Source organism: Canis lupus, chromosome 21, assembly GCF_011100685.1.
Source record: "Canis lupus familiaris isolate Mischka breed German Shepherd chromosome 21, alternate assembly UU_Cfam_GSD_1.0, whole genome shotgun sequence".
Lineage (NCBI taxonomy): Eukaryota > Metazoa > Chordata > Mammalia > Carnivora > Canidae > Canis > Canis lupus.
The window spans coordinates 20,440,527-20,466,794 of record NC_049242.1 but is presented as its reverse complement, the minus strand read 5'-3'; the positions used below and the strand labels follow the sequence as shown (position 1 = coordinate 20,466,794).

The window sequence follows — 26,268 nt, the reverse complement described above, 5'->3', positions numbered from 1 at the left end:
GGGTCCCCAGGATCACACCCTGGGCTGCAGGCGGCGCCAAACCGCTGCGCCACCGGGGCTGCCCAACTTTTTTTTTTTAAACAAACTTTTATTAGACTATTAACCACTATGGAAAATAGAGACATAAATCAGGCATGGCCTTTTGCCTTCTAGGAGCCTATACAGACTAACAGAAGAGATCACAGATCTAAATGTACAAGCTACGATGACAAAACTCCTGAGAGAAAAAAACAGAAAATCTTTGTAATCTTTTGAATAAGATATAAAAATCATGAATCACATTTAAATAGTGATAAATTATATATAAACAAAATAAATTCGTCTTCAAAAGGTACTACAAAAAAGATGCAAAGGCAAGGCACACTGGAAGAAAGTATCTAAAATACAGACAATAAAGGTCTAGTGTCCAGAACATATAAAGAACTCTGATAACTAAATAATAAAAAGACAACCTAACAACAATGGGCAAAAGAACTAAAAAGATAGTTCACAAAAGATATATAAATGGCCAACAAGCACATGAGAAAATAAAGTCCAACAATATGAGTCATCACAGAAAAGCAAATTAAGACTGTAATGAGATATATACTTATTAGAATAACTAAAAAATACTGACAACACCAATTTTTCTCAAACACATGGAGCAAACAGAACTCCCATCCTTTGCTGGTGGGCATACAAAATAGTACAAGTACTCTAAAAAACTGTTTGCCAGTTTTTTTTTTTTTTTTTTTTTGCCAGTTTCTTATAAAGTTAATCATACAGTTACTATACAACTCAGCAATTCCTAGGTACTTACCCAAAGGAAATGAAAACATGTGCACACAAAGACTTGTGCATAAATTTTCATAGAGTTCATTTATAACAGCCTCAAATTGAAAACAACCTAAATGTCCTCAAAAGATAAATGAATTAAAAAATTGTATATCGATGCAATGGAATAGTATTCAGCAATAAAGAGGAACAAGCCTACTGGATGAATCTCAAAAGCATTATGTTGAGTGGAAGAAGTCAGATACAAAAGAGTAAATACTGTATGATAACATTTACATAAGCCTAAATAAAATATTATATAGAAAACACTGATATGAAATTCTGGAAAAGGAAAATTCTAATCTGTGACAACAGAAAGTAGATCGATGGTTGTTTATGGCTGAGACCAGGAAGGGAGACTGACTGTGAAGGGAAATAAGGGAATAAATTTTTTATTTTTATGACAATAGAGGTTATAAGTCCTTGTAAATTTGACAAAATTTGTTGAACTGTATATTTAAAATCCGTGGGGTTTTTTTGTATATACAGTATATTTAATAAAGTTGAGAAGCAACAATAACAAAAAGAGCTTATTCATGCATTGGCTTAATTATTCAATTGTCCTATTACCTAATTACTTAAATTATAATCACACCCTTCTTACTATAGTATTATTAAGGATGAAACATCAGGCTACTGGAAACACAGAAGGGACACAGCAATGATCTACTTCAAAGAACAAAAGCATCTAGAACACAGTGATAGATCACTGTCAACCGATCACAGCTCTTTAAGGTAGATTATGATCTAATCTGCTCTCAGAGTTTACTTTTGATTTAGTCTTCAAATTCTGACAGGTATTGTATTTCTGTGTCTTAATTCCATCCCTCATCCCAAGGCACTGGTTAAGTTTAACCTTCTCTGTCTTACTAGATCTGAATTCTGGCAGACTCACTATTTGTTGCAATCCTCTGCTTTGTGTCAACTCCAGGGCTGCTACTCTTGTAAAACAACTGGATTACTGGCTGCCAGCTATTCTTCTTGGTTACAACACCTTGGCTTCTTTCATTATAATCACCCTGGGCTCTCTGGGTCTCAGCTGTCATGACGACCATCATCACAGCACTTACCATTTCAGCATCAAACTGTGATAAACGCTGGGCTTTACATAGCATCTTATTATCACATTGGCTTGGCAAGGTGGCCATTTTTATTCATCTTTATAGTCAGGAATTGGAGGCTCAGATATTAAACATAAATTTAGTATGTATAGAAGGTGAATTCTAATTCAAGTCTAACTATATGACTGTTTACTTGGACAAATTCAGCACCTTCTGGTAGGGATAACATTATCTCAGTAGCTACTTCATTCTGTAACATCACTGGCAACCCTCTATATGTCAATCAACAAGTCTGTCCCATATTTTTAACATCCTCTTTGGTGTCCAACACAGTTACATACCATTTGGGTGAACACTAAAATTACTGCTGAAAAAATGAGTACCCATAGTTATTTTTAGGTAGAAGAAAACAAGCTAGGGGAAGAAAAGTGAAAATGACATAAATTTTCTCTGTTCTCAACCCAACCTAAATTCTGCAAACATGTAACAAACACAGATTTTTCCCCCCTTTCCTAAAAAAAGTAATTAAACCCACCAGAGCAAAAATAGAATTTGGACAAGATTACACATTAATTGTAAGAAGTAACAATATCAGTTTTGCTTTTTATAGCTCCAATTACTATCCATAATGGTCAAATTACTAAGGATTAATTGGTGTCTCACTAGAGTAACCTGCATTTGTTTTTAGACAATGCCAACAGGCATTGCATTTTATACAAAATGAGTTCTATTTGTATCATTCCTCAAAAGACTGACTGGTTATTTTTTTTTAACTCACACCAAACCTGCTTATTTCAAAAGCATTCAATCCTTCAGATATTTTGCTCAGCCAGACTGAGTGAGACAATAGGGCTATTCTCTCATACACTTTTAGTTAAGAAAAGGGAAATTAGTAACTGCCCTCACAAAGGAATGCAAGACTAGAAACAGGCAGAGAACCCCATGTTTTGACTTGCAAGGTGGTATGCAGATACCGCAGTGTTAATGCATCAAAGACACAAACTCATTACGCAAATAACACATTAGCCTAACTAGTATTTAAAGAGCAAACTATTACCACTCAAGCCAGTAAAAATGAAGTTCAAATATTGAATTAAGGGCAGCCCAGTGGCTCAGCGGTTTAGCGCTGCCTTCAGCCCAGGGTGTGATCCTGGAGACCTGGGATCGGGTCCCACGTAGCTAGATAGTCCGCTAGTTTTTCCCCGCTTCCTGCATGGAGCCTTGCTTCTCCCTCTGCCTGTGTCTCTGCCTCTCTCTGTTTCTCTCATGAATAAATAAATACATTTAAAAAAAATAGTGAATTAAGCACAGATATTTACAGAAGCTTGTTAGATGGGGAATGTCAATTCATGAATCATTTAAAATATACAATTAGATCTTCAAAAAAAAAAAAGCAGATATTTAATTCACTCCTTCCTGAGACAATCTTAAACTAACAGTAAGTAAAAAGGAAGAAAGAGGGAGAGGGCCCTCAGTGGACAAGAGATCTCAACCAATATTTGGAGGAGAGAAAACAGTGGTTGAGTGATGACCAATGTGTCAAAGTATGGAAGCCGTTATCTAGAATACAAAGTATACTGCAGCAGAAAGGTGACCTGCAAACAGAACCATGGTGAGGCTGGAGATGGAGGAAATGGAGATTCATTGATAGATTTTGCATATGGAACTGTCAGCCTTCTTCCACATCCCACCAGAATCAGTGGTGGCCAGATGCCCCCACCAAACAGGGAATAGCAAGTCTTTCTCTAGGGCAGTAGTCCTCAGCATCATTATCTGATAGGTCTGTCATGACACAGACTGCTCGGCCACACTCCTACTGTTTCTGATGATTCAGTAGTAGTGGTTGCCAGAGCTGCAGGGAAGGTGGGAGGGGACTACTAATGTGTAAGGGATTTCTTTCTAAAGTGATGAAAATATAAAATTGGATAGTGGTGATGGTTTGTGAAACGAGACCCAGCTGTGTCTTAAAATGCCACCATTTTTACTTCAGACTGTACTTTCTAACTGATGTTCTTTCCATCTTATTTTTTCACTTGGGCAAAAGGCCAAGTGGATAAAGCATCCTGTGATAAGAACCAAAACTACCCCCTTGAGCACCAACTGCCCTGACCTCAGCAAGCCCTCACATGACTGACCCCTATGACAATGACTGATCTGACCTTTACTGCCCACCCGCACACACTCATGGACCTCTGTTCCACATCTTCCTTATAAATACTTGGAAGTATTTTCAGCACTGGAGATTGTCTTTGGTATAGTAGTAGTCCACTATCTTCCAGGGATTGAACGACTCACTGAAATAAATTCCTTTCTTGTTTCACCATAACCTGTCTTTCTGCCTTTGGGTTTTGCCAGCAGCAAGTGGCCAAAGCTGGTCTGTTTGGGACACTCAGAGCCAGGTACTCGTGCACCCCTGGGCCCTAAATGCAATTGCACTATTTTGTGAATATAGTAAAAACTACTGAACTGTACATTTTATTTTATTTTATTTTAATTTTTATTTATTTATGATAGTCACACAGAGAGAGAGAGAGAGAGAGGCAGAGACACAGGCAGAGGGAGAAGCAGGCTCCATGCACCGGGAGCCCGACGTGGGATTCGATCCCGGGTCTCCAGGATCACGCCCTGGGCCAAAGGCAGGCGCTAAACCGCTGCGCCACCCAGGGATCCCCTGAACTGTACATTTTAAAGGGTGAACTTTATGGTAAGTGGGTTTATCTCAATAAAGCTGTTCTTTTTTTTTTTTTTTTAATAAAGCTGTTCTTTAAAAAAAATCATTTATTCATCTGCACCCAGGGCTCTCACCAAAGCCCAGCAAATAGATGTGAGAAAATGTAAAAGTATGGCTCCCCTTTGTCTTTCCTATGTTAAACCTATTCAGTTTTTTCGAGCATTTCTCTAGACCATGATGTCTATATCTTATTTTGGCTGTTGCCCTAAAGTCAGAAAATCATAACCTTTCATATAAAGTTTAATTTAAAATGTCCAAGTATTTGGTAGTAGGTAAAGGAACAGGACAGAGAAGCTAGGTAGTCTGCTAGCTTTTCATGATTTGGCTAAATATAATTCATTCAAGGATAAAGTATCAAATATGACATTAAAGACCAAAAGACATTCCATAACCAAATACAGATAACATGTACTTGGGTAACTAAAAGATTGTACATCATAAAATGTTCTATAATAGGGAGGGAAAGTTGTATTAACCAGGTTTGTTATCCCAAGAACAGAAAAGTAACAGAATCCAAAGTAAATATAACAGCCATTCGTTATTAAATATAAATGACATTTTTAAAATGCACTCTCGTGTAATAATTCTACTGATAAGGTTACTTCTAAATTCAATTCAACCTAGACAAGGTTGAAATTCCCTTGCCATATGCTGTTCTTGCCTCAGGACAGGCTTTTGTGTAACAGCTACCACACTGTGAATTTCTTATTTAATGCCTATCTTGTTCATTAGATTGTATGGGGTCATGAAGGTTGAGATCATATCTGTCTTGTTCATCTTTGTAACCAAGCACCTAACCTAGTGTTTGGCACACAGCTCACTCTCAACAAATGTTCAATCAAATTGAGAATGATCTTTGAGCTCTGAATCAGGCAAATGGTAGTAATAGAAACTATGAAGACAAAGAGGAACAAGATACAGTCTGATGAATTTGGGGGCTAATAGGAAGATAAGCAGTGTAAGCAGACAATTTTAATTTTTTTAATAAATAGAATTGGTGGAAATCCTTCCTAACAGGTATTCAAGTCTTTATTCTGTATTAATAAAGTTATAAAATGAAACAGTCCCTAAATCCAAAAACTAACTCTAAGCTATAGAGAAAAAAGTGATGCCAGTGTTATAAAACAGAAAGAATAAAAGCAACATGCGTGTACAGAAGGGTATTTAAATAAGCAAGATGTGGGGGTGGAAGTGCGGATTCTGAGTGAGATCATTTCTAAGCTGAGTTTAGATGGATGGGCAGGGGTTAGCTGGACAAATGCATGGGGAAAGGGCATTCCATGTAGAAAAACAACTTCTGCAAAGAAACACTTATATGTTATTAAAAATTTATTAGCAGTTCAGGACAGTTGAAGCAAAGAGAAGTAGGCACAAATGGGTGAAAAGATGAAATGAGTGTGGAAAAAGAAAATCTGGGGATGGTATTCACACAGCTGTTTTGACAAACTGGAAAGATGGTTGTGACATTTCCTGATACAGGGAATTCAGAAGGAAAAAACAGACTGAGGGAATGATGATGAATTTAGTTTGAGCATGTTGAGATGGTTATACAACAGCCACTGGAGAAGACAACTGGCACTTTACAGATGGGAGCTGAACAGAGGTCTCATGTTGGAGATAGGAATTTCACAACACCATTCTTTGATCATTACCTAGAATTTGTGCAGGTTTTAACCCTAGCACTTTCACACCAACAGTTCTCCATTAAGACCTCCAATTCTTTAAGTCCATCATTTTTTCCCTCATCACCCACTAACCCTATTACCTCACTCCTCCTGGATCTATCATGACCTTCTGTACCCATCTACTTCCATCAATCTTACCTGGCAATACCTAACCCCTGGTTAATCCAAATATTCATATTCCCTGTGTTGTACCCAAACAAATTAAATATTCCTACTAACTATAAAAACCCTCTCCACTTGCTGCTTAATTTGCCTGAAATGCTCATTCCCTAGCTATACTGCACAAATGAATAAATTGATAAAGTGATAACAAAGTTCCTGAGTCTTTTATACCAATTGTCTGCTAATTCTTATTTCCATCAAAATAGTTAATTTTTAATATATATAATACACTAAAAGAAGAAATCTCTTTGTCTTAAGGTCCCATTGTAAAGAAAACAGCATAAAGAACCATCATTAATCACACACATTCAGGAAATAAAGATCTCAAAGTTTCATGGTGATATTTTTTCCATGAAACAGAGTTAAAAAAGTGATGAACATATTCAATTCTGTTGTGGGCTTAAATTTATAGTAGAAACTATACAGAAAAGTTTAGAAGAATGAGAATCTGTGCTTTACAAATTTAACAATATGTACCAAATATCTACTATTTCTGGAAGACATAGATATATAGGATGTTTATAATTTGTAAGATAGACATGAAAACAAGTATGACCTGGCTAAACATTAAAAATAAGAGGAGCTTTTTTCTTTAGAACATGAGATTAGAGGAGTACTTTAAGAGAGGAGAAAAAGAGTAACATAATTTCTATTGAGAAAAATGGAAGGAGTCAAGGAGAAAGCCCTTTTTCACTTGAGCCTTGGAGGAAGGAGATATGGAAAAAGGACTCTCATGGTATAGCGAGGGGCATTAGAAACACAGAGGTGCATGAAAATGCACAGTACAAATAAAATAGCCATAATCATAAAACTCTTGAAAATCAAATGAGTATAAATCAACAAAGTTCAGATAAGCATCAAGTGGATGAAGAATGAGAAAGTTATATAGGCTGGAAGACAGTCTCACACTTAGTTATAAAGGATACCTCAGTCTAACTCAGATTCACATGTTGATATTCTTACCAAAGCCACTTAACAGGATAAGTACATCCTGAGTATGAATGTTTCATGGCTTCTGAGCTCAGCATCTGCACTCGTGAGATGACCCAGGGGAATGAGTTTAAGATTGCTTATACCAAACACAAAGCAAACAATTCATCAAACTGGAATAAAATCAACTTGAAGCCCAAGTCGATTATCCCTCTCCCCACCTACCATGGAAACAGCTAATTCTTTTCTCATTAAAAAAGTAATAAATACTTGTTTTTTGAATCTGAATAAAAGACAAGTTTAAAGAAGAAAATAAATATAAGTAGAGACAGCCACTGTTTACTAGTTGAATACTGGTGCATATTTTTCCAGACTACCCCCACCACACACACACTGTAAAACCTGGAGGCACATTCTACTTCCTATTTCATAACCACTGTTTTTCTTATAACATGTAAAGATTTATCACCAATTTTAATGGCTGTACAGTAATCCATTGTTTGGACGATTCATAATTAATTTCACCCTCAGTTTATTGCCACTCCATTATACCCAGTTTTAATTTTTAAATTTCTTTGTTGAGCAATTTTTGTTGTTTTTTGAAAGGGAAAGAATTTTTTAAAACTTAATTCCAGTATAGTTAACATATAGTGATGTATTAGTTTCAGGTGTATAGAACAGTTATTCAACACTTCCATACATTACCAGGCACTTATCATAACAAATGCATTTCTTAACCCCCACCCCCTATTTAACCCATCCCCTACCCACGTCCCCTCTGTAACCATCAGTTTGTTGTCTATAGTTAGGAGTCTTTAGTTGAGCAGTTTTAACTATTTCTTAAAATCAGTATCTCATGATTTATACTTTCTTAAAGGTTATATTAATTTTCTAAGGTGGCCAAAATAAATTACCACAAGCTCGGTGGCTTAAAGCACAGGAATTCATTATCTCACAGCTATAAATGCCAAAAATCTGAAATCAAGGTATTGGCAATGCCATGCTCCTTCTAAGGTTCTAGGGAAGAACTACTTTCCAGCGGCTCTCAGCATCCTTAGCATTCATTCCTCAGAATCACTCCTGTCTCTGCTGCCTTCTTCATGTCTTCCTTCCTTCTGTGCCTATCTCCTCCATGTCTCTGAATCCAAATCTCCTTCATTCTTTTATAAAGATAATAGTCATTGAATTTAGGCCACTATTTTAACACCTGCAAATACCTTCTTTCCAAATAAGATTGTATTCACAGGGACTGTCCTTTGTGGGGACATAATCAAGCCACTACAGAGGTCATCCAAAAGACAGAGAAATTTATAGTATTTTATTCAAATAGAATAAAACTCATTGAATCCTTTCACGAATCTAAGATATATATGGGGTTTACTGATCTTATTTTTCTTGTATATTTAAACATTTTGTTATTTCATCACCCTAGAAATTATTTCATCATTACTCACCAGTTACTCCTAATGAAGTTAAAAAAGAGTGAAACATTGAAAATAGAAATGATGGATGTCTAGGATGCATAGTGGATAAGAGGAAGGTGTAGTGTGAGAGATATCATCACCATTATTTCATCTTCAGTTTTCTTACTACAGTACACAAAGTATTGTGTCATCTTTCAAAAAGCTCTAAGAAAAGCCTGGAGATACAAATGTTATCTTTTTGTAGTTATGAAAGAACACAGTTGAGAATTGAGTTCTTTTATTTTTCACTCACAATGACAAAGAGAAGAAAAATGATAAAGATGCTTCATAAATATTAGCCAAGTCAGGAAATGAATGCAGAGAGACAGATAGTAACAATCTAGCCTCCAATAATAATGGTGAAATTGGTTATATATGTGAAATCTCAGACTGTGAACGTACAGATAACGATACCCTAAATGAATTTTCTCAAACCCAAGAACTAATAAGTGAATAATATATTTCTAAGGGCAAAAAGGAAATATGATATTTTTTATTCAATTAGTTATTCTACAGTTAGGATTTTATCATGCAATAACATGCAATAAGAACTTGGATCACACCAGTCTGCTGAAAGGATATGTGACAATATTCTTTTATCATCTACATTTTGCACCAGAAGTTATTTGATAGGTTAAAAGTGAACAAAGGCTGAAGGCAAGTATATATACAAAAGTGTCTGGAAGAAAATGTGAAAATGACAAAAATAAGTAATTTAATCATTGGTTGGGAATCATTGGGAGAAAGAGCAGAGGGAGAAGCAGACTCCTCACTGAGCAGGGAGCCCAACATGGGACTTGATCCCAGGACCCTGAGCAGAAGGCAGATGCTTAACCAACTGAGCCACCCAGGTACCCCTGATAGAAATATTCTTAAATTAGATTATGGTGATATTTGAACTGTGAAAATATACTGAAATCCACTGAATTGTATTCTTTAAATTGGTGAATTTTATGGTAAATAAATTCTCTCTCAATAAAGCAGCTTTCAAAAATCTGGGTTTGCATGTTTATATTATTAAAATTCTAAAAATGTTGATTTTCACTAACCCCTTATTTTTACCTCTGCAAATTATTCTTAAGATTGCTTAAAAATATTTATTAAAAATAAGGTTCATTATACCTAGATGGTAAATGATGATGACTGTTTTCTTGGTACACTGATGGTTAATCTATCTTCCTAAATGGACATTTAGATCGTTAGTATTTATTCCCTAGTATAAGCAAAGTTGCTTTCAACATTTTTGTTTATACACTTTTACAGAGTTGTAAGATCATTCCCTCAATAAAAATTCCTAGAAATGAAATTCTTGGTAAAAGGCATTTCTCTAGAAAAGCTGTACCAATTTATATTTCCAACAGCAATGTCCAAGATGAAAGCATGTTTTATTGTTAAATATGCTTGCCTTCATAGCTTATTAAAAAAATAATAAGGAAAAAACACCTGTTAACAAAACACCAAAAGCAAAGCAAAGCAAAACCAACAACAACAACAAAAAACAACAATAATCAAACACTCTTTCAAATACATTAGACTGAACCTTCCTCCAATTCCGGTTCTGACAAGAAATGGAGAATTTTATTATGTGACATTTTTGAATATAGGTTTTGCAACTTAGTATACTTCAATTCTCTCAGAATACATCACTTACAAATTGTATTTATAGGCAAAATATAATGAAAACACTTAACTTTCTCTTGTTTAAAAAATGTATTGGGCAACCCCAGTGGCTTAGCGGTTTAGCACCGCCTTCAGCCCAGGGTGTGATCCTGGAGACCCGGCATTGAGTCCCACGTCAGGCTCCCAGCATAGAGCCTGCTTCTCCCTCTGCCCCCACCCCCCCCCCACCCCCCGCCTCTCTCTCTCTCTCTCTCTCTCTCTATGTCTCTAATAAATAAATAAAAAATCTTTAAAAAAATTATTTATAGCTCTGTCTGCCCAGAGGGTTTAGAAGCAATAATCCCCCAAGAGCAGCAAGATACTCAATGACTAAATCTTGGTTTCTAAATAACATTTTCCAATAAAAGGAACCACATCTCTCTGGAGAAATGGTTGCTTCAAGGGCCACAGTAGGGAAAATGAAAAGCCTAGGATAAACTGCCAAAACTTGGAAGCAAACCAAGGTGTTCCTCAGTAGGTGAATGGATAAACTGTGGCACATCCAGATAATGGAATATTCAGAAATGAGCTACCAAGCCATGAAAAGTTGTGGAGGAACCTTAAATGTATATTATGCTAAACTAAAGAAACCAATCTGAAAAGGTTACATACTAACATGATTCTAACTACATTACATTCAGGAGGTGATGCTTAATTCTATCTCCTACTTCCCAACCCCTCACTCCCACCTCCAATGAGGGTGGGCTAGATCTAATAACTGACTTCCAAAGGACAAAGAAAGGGAAAAATAGTACATTTTCAGTGGAGAAAACCAGCAAACACTGTCTAATTCAAGTCATAAAGGTTAATGTCACCATATGCATATCACAAACTCCCTGATGATGGTAACAGCACTTCACCTCTATGGTATTCCTTCCAAAACCCCATATGATTCCAGTTGAAACATGAGAAAAAACATCGGCCAAATCCAGATTGGGATACATTCTACAAGTCATGAAAAACAAGGAAAGACTGAGAAATTGTTACAGATTAGAAGAGATTGGGGAAATATGACACCTAAATGTAATGTGGTACCCTGAACTGGATCCTGGGAGAAGAAAGAAGGTATAATGGAAAAGTGAAATCCAAATAAAGCCTGGAATGTAGTTAACAGTAATGTACTAACAAGAGGTTCTTAGTTTTGACAAAATGTACCATAGCAATATACGATATTTATAATGGGTGAAACTGGGCAAAAGGTGTATACAAAAAGTCTGCACTGTCTTTGCAACTTTTATATATTTAAAAATTACTCAAAAATAGAAAGTTTATTAAAAACAACAATAACTACAAAATTGAACTTAAAAATGGAGCCATGAAACCACTAAACCAACATAGATATCCTTTTGGAAAATGTTAAACTTCTAATTTAACTATCATTTACTCCATTTTGAAAGTGTTAAATAAAATTAAAGAAAAGGCTGAGGGAAGACTAACAATTTCTTATTGGAGATTAAATCAGGCATTAATCTGAAACATGAGGTATTGCATATTAATAGTCCTAGGACTATGCATATTCAATTAGATACATTTGACTGACATTAACAGAAATACTTCAAAACACATTAAAAAATATAGAACCTGAAATTCTGCCAATTTAATCTGTCAAGTTTTACTGTACACTGTGTTCCATGGTTCACTGAACTTTACTGGTAAAGAAGGAATATATTTAATCCACTACTAGTAGTATAATGGCAAACCTCGTAAATTTACACCTTTCACATATTTATGACACTTCTGAGGGGAAGGTACTTTGCCTCTAACTTCATAGACTAAAAAAATGAATACCAAAAATTTAAGAAAGGTTATCTAAAACTTGGATATATCCTTATAAGGCCAAAAGATCAGTATGCCCTTTCAATGGAATCTGAGGACACAGACTCATTCAAAGGTTATTTAATTACTTATCAGAATGTACATTGCTCTAGGGGCATCTGGGTGGCTCAGTCAGTTGTGTCTGCCTTTGTTCTAGTCCTGATCTCAGGGTCCTGGGATGGAGGCTATGGCTCTCTGCTCGTGGGGAGTCTGCTTCTCCCTGGGCCCCTCCCCCTGCTCATGATTTCTCCATCTCAAATAAATAAAACCTGGGAAAAAAAAAAAAAAAAAAAAAGGATGTACTTTGTTGCATGATTCTATTTACTATTGAATTAAATATCCCAGATTAAGTAAAGTTACATGTTAACTTGTAGATTTCTGTTTAGTAGAGTTGCAAATCATTTCTGTCAGGTAGAAAAGAAAATGCCAAATGTTAAGGCTTATTGGTCTGTAGGACATTAACCAGTTTGTAACTAACTAACCTAGCATCTTATTCTAAAATTCCTTTATTAGATTGCCTGTGAATACACAGCTCTTCACTCTCTTAACTAGCCTTACTACTTTACTTGTTCCATTAGTAATTAATGAATTGAATAAAATATTTGATACATGTTTCTTCATATTTGTATGAGTCATGATTTTAATTTTTTAAAATTATGCCTTCAAAGGCATTAAGGAACTTTCCATGACATGCCTTACATGACCTTTTCTACACACTGCTCTGCAAATCCTACAGTCTCACAGGGCTATTACGATGATAAGTTTTCTGTACAGTATTCTGATAACATTGTCAATTATCTTGTTATTGGAATGATCAAATAACACTTTGTCTCAAAGATAAATCAGAAAAGAAGCTAAGTAAAGTTTATGTTATTTTCAAGACCATGTAATCTGACTTCTAAGACTTTCTAAAGTTACATGTCGTTCCTGATGGTACTTTTGTAGGTTAGTTTTCTTTATAAACCGATGATTTAAAACATTTTTTCTTCCATTTGTTCTGGGTACCTTTTTAAAAATTATTTTATTTATTTATTTATTTATTTATTTATTTATTTATTTATGATTTTATTTATTTATTCATGATACACACACACACACACACAGAGAGAGAGAGAGAGAGAGAGAGAGAGAGAGGCAGAGACACAGGCAGAGGGAGAAGCAGGCTCCATGCAGGGAGCCTGATGTGGGACTCGATCCTGGGACTCCAGCATCACACCCTGGGCCAAAGGCAGGTGCTAAACCGCTGAGCCACCCAGGGATCCTCCTCCCCCTTTTTTTTAATGAAAGGGGCTGATACCTGGTTTGGATGTGAACTATAATTGCCTTTATTTTCAAAAAGATGATTAATTACACTTACATTCTGATTACATACTAGGAGATTTATTGAAAAAAAAAATTAGCAAAAAAAAAATCACAACCTCTTTCCAGTGTCACATTTTTCACTAAAACCAAAAGTCTAAACAAATGTGATTTAAGGAAGAAACTTGGTTATTGTCAAATCTAAATATACTTCAGTGAATTCAAATGGACTAACAGTAAACACTAATTTCAATATTTAGGTTTTAGCATTGGAGAAAAAATGCATTACTTCACTCTCACCCAACCCATAATCAGTAGTCCATTAAAGCAAAAGAAAAAGAAAATTCTGTACCCTGACATCACTTCTAGGTGAAGTTGTCCTGAAACAGTTAAGAATGCAGGAACATTGAAGAAATTCTCCTCAGGCATCTTAATTTTGCTTGAAGGCTGCAAATGAAAAACATGAGCCACAAAAAGCTATGAGGTATTCTGCTCTGCTTTCACATTCACATACATGCCACAACTAAAAATCACAATGCAATTAAATATATGTGAGGACAGGTCATTTTCATGAAAATAAATGCAGTTCTCCGTACACTCCTAAAAGAGAAAATGCCTGCTTAGAAAGAGCTAAGGTCAAAGATATTTACTCCATATTTTCAAAACATACAACTAAAGGACATAGTACTTTTGTCACAAGATACACTTCACCCTAAAAAATGATTCTGATTGAGAGACAAGGAAAGAGATTATAGATTAAAAATTTTTAATGTGAAAAATTACATAATCTCTTAAAATTCTGACCTATGATTGAGATTTGATTTTCTCAAGGGAATAGCCTCTAGAACATGTGTTGTCATATTATTAAATTTTTATTAATGCTTTTAAATGCAGATTCTTATAAACACATTATAAGCTTTTATATACATTAACTCCCACCATAACTCAGAAGAGCAGAATCCTATCTTTAAAAGGTACTGAGAGTTATTTAAGATTTTTATAAATTTACAATAGATAAGGTGATTATTTCGTTTGAAACAGGTAGGAAACAAGCCAGTCAGCATTTATCGCAAGCTAAAAAATTATTTGGGGGTCAAATATTACTTACTTTATGTTCTAAAAAAAAGATTATTTATTTATTTGACAGAAAGAGAGAGCACAAGCAGGAGCAGCAGAGGGAGAGGGAGAAGCAGACTCCCCACTGAACAGGGAGCCAGAAGCCAGCAGATCCCAAGACCCCTGGATCATCATGACCCAAGCTGAAGGCAGAGGCTTAACCTACTGAGCCACCTAGGTGCCCCCTAAATGCAATTTATTTATTTATTATGTTTTTTTCCTAAATGCAATTTAAATAGTATAATTAAGAAAGTTTCTGGATCGAAGTATAACTATTATACTTACTTTTTGGGAGGAAAGTTAACTTCCCTACTCTTGTTACTTCAAATTGTGCATTTATTTGAAAGTTTTTTAGTATAATAGTGCAGTTACTATAAAAGCAACAAAGTCAATTTTAAATATGCAATAGAGAATGTGAGTCTCCTTTTAAAAGACTTAGTATCAAATACTGAATTATAGAAACACATGAAATGAAGGCATTTTATTTAATTCTACTGGTTCTAAAAATATTGCATATCATATACAGGCATATATGAGTAAGAAATCTAGTGTAAAACTTACCAGTTGAAATCACTCATTTATTTTGTAACTGCCTGTTATTTTTCAAACTTACTTTGATACTGGTCTTACACGTCCTATCACTGCTTTTTAAAAGCCATCTTTGAATCCCATATTCACTGAGAGGATTCTGTTTCCAAGGACTTAAGTACTCAAGACTAAAAATATTTGCCCTGATATATGTTACGATTTCCAAAATAAAAAAATATACTATACTCTCTACAGTTCCTATTTACTAAATAATTAGGTTTCAAGTAAGGCCCAACACATTATTAGAATATTATATTTTCTCCTTTCCTTTACCTCTTTAATCTATAATTTGTATTGGTGTTATATCTTGACTTCTACACAGTGGTTTCTCTCATTTCATGTGCATATAAAAAAGTCTAGTTTTTTTTTTTTTTTAAGATTTTATTTGTTCATGAGAGACAGAGAGAGAGAGAGAGGCAGAGACACAGGCAGAGGGAGAAGCAGGCTCCATGCAGGGAGACGTGGGACTTGATCCTGGGTCCCCAGGATCATGCCCTGGGCTGAAGGTGGCGCTAGACCGCTGAGCCACCCGGGCTACCCAAAAAGTCTAGTTTTTATGACTATACTTTACTCTTTCATTTATTAGCATTTGGACAAAATGGAATCTAATCCTCTTACATCTCTTAAATCCAACTTATTTAAATATGTATAAACATATCACTACTTAATCATGCCTTCCAATGTTGTACATATTTACATACTGAAATTCATATTACGTTTTAAAAAATTACTTTCTTTTATTTCTCCTTTTTATTACAACTTATGCATCACATTGATTTTTAAAAACTTCTGTATGAATTAAGTTATATTATCTATACGCTTTATTTCAGAATTATTAAAGGAACATTATAAAATATTTTAAAAAGTAATTGCTGGGATCCCTGGGTGGTGCAGCGGTTTGGTACCTGCCTTTGGCCCAGGGCGCGATCCTGGAGACCCGGGATCGAATCCCATGTCGGGCTCCCGGTGCATGGAGCCTGCTTCTCCCTCTGCCTATGTCTCTGTGTTTGTGTGTGTGTGTGACTATCATAAATAAATAAAAATTAAAAAAAAAAGTAATTGTTGGGGCAGCCCTGGTGGCGCAGCGGTTTAGTCCCACCTGCAGCCTGGGGTGTGATCCTGGAGACCCAGGATCGAGTCCCGCATCAGGCTCCCTGCATGGAGCCTGCTTCTCCCTCTACCTGCGTCTCTGCCTCTCTCTCTCTCTGTCTCCCATGAATAAATAAATAAAATCTTAAAAAAAAAAAAAGTAATTGTTGAGGGTACTGTCAGCAAACACGGAGGGATAGGTAGCTCTGAAGCACCGTTTCTCCACAGAAAAACTGAAAAGAATTTGTAAAAGCCATCAAAATCAACTGTGGGGACTCTGGTAAACAGTCAAAGGTTTATAGCAACCAAACAAATGCTGAATCAAGAGAGGAAACTTAAAAATGATAGACTCCATCACCAACAACAGACGGCACACTGTCTCAAGCACACATGAAATATTAATCAGGATAGACCATATGTTACGACATAAGACAAATTCAATGTTAAAAAAGACTAAAATCATAAAAGTTCTTTTCTTTACCTGTAATAGAATGAAACTAGAAACATTAAATGGTGCAGTTGCTTAGGAAAACAGTTTGATGGTCTTTTAAAAAGATAAACAAAGAATTACTATGCAACCTACCAATTCTGCTCCTAGGTATATATCTGAAAGAATTAAAACCAGGCACTCAAATACATATATGTACCTTCATGTCCATAAAAGCACTGTTCACAGTAGCCAAAGGCAGAAACAATTCAAATGTCCATTAACAGAAAAAAAAATGTAATATAATATAAACAATGGAATGATATTCAGTCATAAGATGAAGTACTTCTATATACATTAAAATATGGCTAAACCTTGAACACATTATGCTAAGTGAAAGTAAGACATAAAAGGCCACATATTATATGATCCCATTTATATGAAATGTCTAAATGAAGTAAATCCACAGACACTGATGGTTGAGAGCCATGGGTCTGGAGGGGGAAGGAGAAATGGGAATGGGGCATGGGGTTTGTTTTGGGACAATGAAAATGTTTTAGAACTTGATATAGGTAGTTAGTTGTATAACATGATAAATGCACTAAATGCCACAAACTGTACTCTTTAAAATGGTTAATTTTATGCTATATAAATTTCACCTCAATTTTTAAAAGAGCATATATAAGTAGCTATTGGATTTGACAGGGTCAAAACCTACATAGGATTGCAAATTTAAGATTTGTAATCTTAAATACTTTGTAGCAATGAAGAAAGAATAAATTATGCATCTAATTTTGTGGATAGGATTTCTCTTTAACAAGATCCCCAAACTGCAAATGATAAGCTGAAAAATGGACAAATTTAACATTAAAATTAAAGATTTCTGTTTAATAAAGGAAGGTATAGGCAAAGTCAAAAGAATGACTTATTAAGAAGAAAATATTTTCAGGGTGCCTGGCTGGCTCAGTCAGTAGATAATGTGACTCCTGATCTCAGGATGGAGAGTTTGAGCCCCATGTTGAGTGTAGAGATTATTAAAAACAAAACCTTAAAAAAAATATTTTCAGCATCTAAGATTGACAAGTGATTAATGGACAGGACAAACAAGGACCTACTGACAAGAAAACAAGAAAGAAAATAAGCTGTTCCCCAAATGGGCAAGTCACATGAAAAGAAATTTACAAAAAGAAAAATTCAAATGGCTAAGATGTACGAGGAAACACTCAAATTTCCTACAAATTAAAGAAATGCAAATGAAAATAAGGCATTTTAAAAAGAATTCACTATATATACCAGAATGACAAAGATTAGAAAGTTGTTTAATGTCAAGTGTAGTTTTAGACTCAAGAGTATGGTAGGGAGATATCTTAGACATGCCCAAGATTCTCAGTCCCTGGTTTATTCGATCAACCGCTAAGCCAGGTACTGTCATGAAGGGATTTTGTAATTAAAACTCCAAATCAGGGCAGCCCCAGTGGCGCAGCAGTTTAGCGTCACCTGTGGCCCAGGGCATGATCCTGGAGACCCTGGATGAGTCCCACTTCGGGCTCTCTGCATGGTGCCTGCTTCTCCCTCTGCCTGTGTCTCTGCCTCTCTCTGTGTCTCTATGAATGAATGAATAAATAAATAAAAATCTTTAAAAAAAATAAAATAAAATAAAAGTCCAAATCAGTGACCACAGGCAGTAATCTCTCTGACATCAGCTGTATAATATTTTTCTACATATGTCTCTTGAGGCAAAGGAAAGAAGCAGAAATAAATTGGGACTACATCAAAATAAAAAGCTTCTGAACACTGAAGGAAACACAAAATTAAAAGGCAATCTACTAAATGGGAGAAGATAATTGCAAACGACATATCCAATAAAGGCTTAGTATCCAAAACATATTAAGGACTTATACAACTAACTCAACACCCCAAAAATGAATAACGCAATTCAAAAATGGGCAAAAGAAACGAACAGACACTTCTTCAAAGAAAACTTTCAGGTAGCCAACAGACACAAGAAAAGATGCTCAGCATTACTCATCATCAAGGAAATGCAAATCAAAATCACAATGAGGAGATCCCTGGGTGGCTCAGCATTTTAGCACCCGCCTTCCGCCCAGGGTGTGATCCTGGAGTCCCGGGATGGAGTCCCGGGATTGAGTCCTGCATCAGGCTCCCTGCATGGAGCCGGCTTCTCCCTCTGCCTGTGTCTCTGCCTCTCTGCCTCTCTCTCTATCTGTCTGTCTCTCTGTCTCTCATGAATAAATAAATAAAATCTTTAAAAAAAATCACTATGAGATATCACCTCACACCTGTCAAAACGGATAAAATAAAAACCACAAGCAACAACAGGTGTTGGTGAGGATGTGGAAAAAAAAAAAAGGAAACCTTTTCTTGCAGTGTTGGTGGGAATGTAAACTAGTGCAGCCACTGTGGAAAATAGTATGGAAGTTCTTCAAAAAATGAAAAACAGAGCTACCCTACAGTGCAGCAATTGGGCTACCAGGCATTTACTCCCAAAACACACACAAAAAATACTAATTCAAAGGGATACACGCAACCCTATGTTTATTGCAGCATTATTTACAATAGCCAAACTATGGAAGCAGCCCACATGTCCATCAATAGATGAAATGAATAAATAAAATGTGGGAGATATGTGTGTACACACACACACATATACATCATATATGTACACATATATGTAATGGAAAATTATACAGCCGTAAAAGAGAATGAAATCTTGCTATTTGCAACAACATGGACAGAGCTACAGAGTATAATGCTAAGTGAAATAAGTCAGATAAAGACAAATACCATATGATCTCACTCATATGCAGAATTTAAGAAACAAAACAAACAAACAAAGGAAAAGAAAAAAAGGAAGAGGCAAATCAAGAAACAGATTCCTAACTCTAGAGAATAAACTGATGGTTACTAGAGGGGAGACAGGTGGGGAGATGGGTGAAATAGGGGTTGGGGATTAAAGAGTGCACTTACCATGATGAAAAGAATAAAGAAATGAGCAAAAAAAAAAAAAAAAAAAAGATATTTATTTGTTCTGCCTTACAGTTCATTTACTAGAAGATCCAAAAATGAAAAAATAAAATTCCAAATCAGATGGCCTCAAGATTTGGAGATTTTTCTGGATATTCCTGACCGAACCACATGAACCCTTTAAAAGCAGAAATGTTTTCTACAGCTGGTTGCAGAAAAGGAAGTCAGAGATTTGAAGCAGGAGAATTCAAAAGATTGTCACTGGCTTGAAGATGGAGAAGGCCACAGGCAAAGGTACTTAGGACAGTCCCTAGGAGCTGAGAGCAAACTAGCCAATAGTCACCAACAAGATGGGAATTTCAGTCCTAGAATGCAAGGAACTGAATTTGGCTGATAGAATAAATGATTTTCAAAGGAAATGTCAAATTCCAACAGACAATGCAACTGGTACACACACTGGTTTCAGCCTTGTAAGATCCTGATGGAAAACCCAGCTACAACATCACGGACTATTGGTACACAGAACTGAGTAATCAAGGGTGTTGTTTTATGTCACTGGGTTTGAGTCAATTTGTTACAAGGTCATAAAAAACGAATTCATAGGAAAACTGGAACCTTCTCATAAGGTCCATATGGTGTAAACTGGTACTACTATTCCAGAGAAGTTCATGAAGTTAAGAATATATATGCCCTATGACCTGGGAATTCCTGGATATATATTCCAGAGAAATTTTTACACAAGTCCATTAGGGAATATGTTGAAGACTATTTAATTACTTTTTTTCTGGGGGTAATTTAGAACTGGACACCCTAAGAATCCTTATCTAGAAGAATAAGTAAAATACAGCAAATACCACTGGATTATTTTGTAGCAATGAGAAGCAACAAATAAATATACCTACATAGAATTTCAACAGAGTTAAATGGGTAAAATAGGAAACAGAAAAGATACATAATACATTATCATTAATGTGAACTAAAATCACATACAAAAGATCACTCCTATTTTATGAGGCTATATACGTAATAAAAGATGATATAGCAACTACCTTAAAGTGCGTACCTCTGAGACAGACAAAAAAGAATGGGAGCAGAGACTGGGATAAAGAGGAATAAATAAAACAAAAAAGGGTCTATGCTGAATTTGTGCTTTGTTGGCTTGGCATTATTGTTCCCACTGGAATGGAGGACTAAGTTTCCTGCTTGGTTCCAGGTTATGGTTGGCCATCTGTTGTTAGGAATGTGCAAAAGATCTGAGAGGTGGGGCACCTGGGTCGCTCAGTGGTTAAGCGTCTGCTTTTGGCTCAGGTCATGATCCTGGGGTCCTGGGATGGAGTCCTGCAAGAACTCCCTGCGGGGAGCCTGCTAATCCCTCTGCCTGTGTCTCTGCCTCTCTCTGTGTGTCTCTTATGAATAAATAAAATCTTTAAAAAACAAACAAAAAACCCACAAAAGATCTGAAAGGAGAAACTAAAGCTGAAGTCATGACTCTCAGAAGATTGTGGCAGTCTGACACAGTGACACACATATACTGAGGTGCTCAGTGATCTCTAGTTTCTAGCTTGTCTTCTGTATTACTATCTTGCTCTAAGATAACCACCAAATGCTGGACTGCAATTACTACAGAGTAATTAGATTAGATTAAATGCATTAATGACTTCAATTTATCACACCTTTCTGTATCAGCACCCCTTGGCAAATTGTTGCACACTAAATGTGAGTTTGGCCATGTGACTTATTTTGATCAATGACATAGTAACAAAAATTGACAAAAATAGTGGCTTGAGAAAGATGCCTGTGCATTTCCATATTCTTTCTTGGACCTAGACCACCAAAGAGATCATGCCCTGATTAACATGATAGAGAAATTTAAGAGACATGTGAGGCCATCCTCAAATGGCCTGCTCCCCACCAAACCAACAGCTAACCAATTGTAACAGGGATCAGAATCACCCAAATGACCTGTAGACTTAATGGGAAAGAATAAATGGTTTTGTTACACAATTAATATAGAAGTGCCTTTCCAAGACCAATAACAACAGTATACCATGAATGAAAATTGTTTTTATTTCAACTTTGTCTTCCTGAGATTAAAAGAATACACATTCAGATATATACATATTTACAGAAACAACTAAAGCCAATATGCTCTAAACACCATGTGCCATGTACTGTGCTAAAGAGTTTACAAGCAACCTAAAAAAGTACTAGTATTCCCATTTACAGAGGAGAAAATGAGACAAAGAAGTTATTAATTTAACTTGCCTAACGTGAGGCACAATATGAATCAAAGTGGTCTGGCCAGAATCTCTATCTTTAACTACAATGTGATAGTGCCACAAAATATTTTCAGGATTCACAAGAAATAACAATGGTTGATTCAGGGGAAGGAAAGTAGATCATTGGGGAACAAAGGTGGGATAGAATCCTTTTGTACTTTTAAATTAGTACCTATGAACCATGAACTATATTATCCATTCAAAAAAGATACTTAAAATAATATTTTTTTAAAAGTATAATCTTAGGTAATCTTAGGTACTATTAGGTACTCAAATGGTATATGGGTTTATCCCATGTATTCTTTTTTTAATTTGTTTTTTGATACAAACAGATTTCATTTATTATTATAATTATTGTCTTTTTTTTTTTTTAAGTAAGCTTTATGCCCAACATGGGGCTTGCACTCAACGACCCTGAAATCAGGAGTTACATGCTCTACTGACCGTGCTAGGCAGGTGCTCTATTCCCTGTGCATTCTTTATCACATAAACACTACTGATTTTATCTTTTGTCCTATGGTGGCGCAGATTCCTTTGATCAGCACCAATAAAAAATTTAAAACCAAGAACAAAGCATGGAACAAAATCAAATACCAGGAGAATATAGGTGGTTCTATTGTACTACCTATAATAAAAACACAGTTGGGGGAGGGCCAAGAGAAGAGAAGGCCAAATGATCACTGAGTTCTTTGAGGAGGGAATGAGTTTATATACCTTGGTATGCTAAGTACCTATCACAGTGCCAGGGATAAGTAATTGTTCCATAAATGCTTTTTGACCAAGAGTGAGTCAAGTGTGAATAGAGGGAGTTAGCCATCAGAAGTCAGAAGAGACAAAGTGATAAAGAAGCAAGGAAAGCACAAAAAGCATATGTAACACATTTAGCCATAAAAGCTTCTAGCAGCAGTGTCATAGCTTTGCTGGTCTAAAAGATAGCTTTAGTGCACTTTTGGTGGTATGTTTGTTTTCCAATATAGGTACTGATAAGCATATAGTTTTGCAGGAAGTTTCTTATATTAATTCTTATAACTATACTGCTTATAATTAATACTGTTACTTTCCTAGTAGACCTGTAAAATAGGTGTTTATTATTTCTTTAATGTCACCATCGTCTTAACATCTACAAGAATGTTTAAAAATACAAAAGGTAGAGAATGTATTTTGAGTATATGGTTGTAAGTTTAAAGTAGCTTAGAGAAAAAATTTCATTTTCTGCACAGAAATAAACTGTGTGCCTACTATGACTCTTCCTCCTATCCACTCCCACTCACAAACACATACTTTACAGACATCCTATATAATTAAATATCATTTTTGGCTAAATATGAAAAGACATGTACTCTCTCACCCACCTTTCGAACATCTGACATCAAACAGACAAATTTGGAAAGGACAAGATACTACTACCATCAATATAATCTTCTGATAACTGAAAAAAAAAATCTCAACTTCATCTGTTTCTGCATTCTGATGGATGTGGCTCACTCAGTTCCAAAGAAGGTATATATCTATATACTCTCTTATATAACCTTTACTCTCCCTAAACAAATCACCCCAGTTACCTCTGGGACAGCTTCCTTATTTTCTCCTTTCTTTATGCTTGCAAGTCTTAAAATTGCCCAAATTTACGTCAAGCACTATGAGAGTGCTAAGGTTTAAAATAAAAATTAAACCTAATACTAAAAGCTTCAGGTTTTATTTATTTTTAAGTTTCTGAAGCAAAATACTGAGCTGGGTGACATTTGGTTGTTATTTTCTGTGCTTCTCCTGTATGTTTAGAATTATAAAAAACCAAAGATCAATATTTACAACTCTTAAAAATGTCCAGCATATGACTGTATGATCTCTATGTCAATACTTCACATTCTCCAATTTTCCTCAAGCATAAAATAGTTTCTTATTCAATTTTACCATTTTTGTTTTGCTTAATTACCAGTGTTTTGTAAGTTGTCACTAAAAGTTACAGTATTTTACCCACATGATGCACTAAATAGTCTTATGGCTGCCCTGTGAATATAATTATTACATATTTCTGTGAGGGAAAATAAGCTCTAAGATCCAAATAGCTATCTTAAAAATAAACTTTCTAAATCTCTGAATATTATGTTTCTGCTGTATTCTAAAAAAAGAAAACAAAATAACTAAAATGTAATTAAAGAAATAAAATAGAAACTACTTTATGCACTATCAAAACACAATAGCACAAGGGGTAATGGAAAGGGAATTGGGCGGGGGATTGGGGTGACTGGGTAATGGGCACTGAGGGGGGCACTTGGCGGGATGAGCACTGGGTGTTATGCTATATGTTGGCAAATTGAACTCCAATTAAAACATTTAAAAAAAATAAATAAAATTTTTTAAAAAGCACAATAGCAAAAATCAGTAAGTATGAGGCAAGTGACAAGATACCAAGCATTCTTCCTAGTTTATGTTCAGAAATATTTTTCACAATGAATGAATGTTCTGATTCTAAAATTGTATTTCATGTACAAGTACTTTAAAAAGTGTCTTTATATTCTTTTGTCTGATTCGATCTCTGCTCAGGTCTAGATCTCAGAGTTGTGACTTTGAGCTCCACACTAGGGTGCACATAGGTGTGGAGCCTACTTGAAAAAATTTTAAAAATATATAAATATTTTTAAAAATATTATTCTTTATATTCTCTTATATTTTATTATTTCTTCCAAATAAAATACTCAAGAAGTTGAAAGAAATATGTTTGAGGTGGGTTAAGAATAGATGAATTATGTACCATAATTCTAAGGATCATAGAAATTACTACTGATGTGCTGGAAAACCAGAAATTACCACAGCATTATTATCCCAAAATTCTCGGGGTGGGGGGGGGTGGGGGGGGAGGAGAACATATATCTACATCACACCATCTGCCACAATGTAAGTAAAATTCTGCAACTCATTTCTGGTTGATACAATTATATGGTTACAAAGTTGACCTAGTGCCTCTTCTTCAATGATTTGAGATACTATCTTTGTAATATAACTTGGGTCTATTTCTGAGCTTTAAGTTCTATCCTCTGGCTTATTTATGTACCAATAACACTATTTTTAAAAAAATGAAATTAAGACTTATGTTTTTACAGAGAGAGTGAGAGCATGTGAGTGAGCATGAGAGAAAGCGGGGGTGGGGGTGGGGCGGGGGGGGGGGTAGTGAGGGGGAGAGAGAGTCCTTAAGCAGACTCCCCAACAGGTGCAGGGCAATTCCAGGACCCTGAGATCATGACCTGAGCTGAAATCAAGAGCTGGCCGTTCAACCGACTAAGCCACCCAGGCTTGCCTAACACACTATTTTAATATAGAGGCTTTATAGCATATTTAAATTTCTGGTTATTCCACAATTTTAAAAACTTTTTATTTTTTAAGTTTTTGTTTAAATTCCAATTAGTTAACAGTGTAATATTAGTTTCAGGTGTAGTAGTATGTAGTAACTCAACACTTCCATATGTCAACCAGTGCTCATCACAACAAGTTATACTCCTTAATCCCTATCACCTTGCCTCAGGATACCTATCTAGAAAGAAGTTGCTATAGCCTACCATTTTTGATCACTGTATTCCTTAGCATTAACATGAATGAAGCCTTTTCCAAGGTCTCTCCATTGAAAAATAAATGTGTGTCTCAGCTCAAATATAGATATTGCCCGTATTTTCAGGCCCTACTTCAAGTCATTTTTCAATTGAACAAATACTTACAGAATGACTACTATGTGCCAGGTATTAGACTAAATGCAGGGATACAATAGTGAATTAGAGAAAAGATCCCTGAGGAACTCCAATATTTTTCAATTTTGCAGGTTAACACTGTGAAACAGAAGCTATTTAATGTGAAGCACTAACCTTGATCTTTGGTAACTTGTGAATATGTCCGGAGGTTACATCTACAAAGTCCTACTTTATTCACTCATTTATCAATTGGCCTAAAATCCCAAAGGAACTTACAGAACTTTCCCCAAGTTTCTTAATTCTTTAAGGTGTCCAAAATTAAAAAACAAAACAAAACCTGGCTCATAGATTGCTGAAAAACAAACTGCTGCTCATTTTAATGGCCAAGGGTGGGGGGTATTCAAATCACATGATCCACAGAAAATGACTCACAAGCAGCGTCTTGGCCAAGCATGCTGAAAAGCCAGTCAATACCACTACGTATCT

The 26,268-nt window shown here is 35.5% G+C and overlaps 1 protein-coding gene across 7 annotated transcripts in view; it reads right to left on the bottom strand.

The window, feature by feature from the left end:
* NARS2 (asparaginyl-tRNA synthetase 2, mitochondrial) overlaps positions 1-26,268 on the bottom strand; it is a 136,435-nt gene that overhangs the window by 65,979 nt on the left and 44,188 nt on the right. For 6 of the 7 annotated variants that reach the window (XM_038568491.1, XM_038568488.1, XM_038568489.1 and 3 more), the window contains exon 6: positions 13,971-14,065. The exons of the other annotated variant lie outside the window; for it this stretch is intronic. In XM_038568491.1, coding sequence (XP_038424419.1) covers positions 13,971-14,065 — 95 coding nt within the window. The remainder of the gene's footprint in view (positions 1-13,970; positions 14,066-26,268) is intronic. 7 annotated transcript variants of the gene reach the window in all.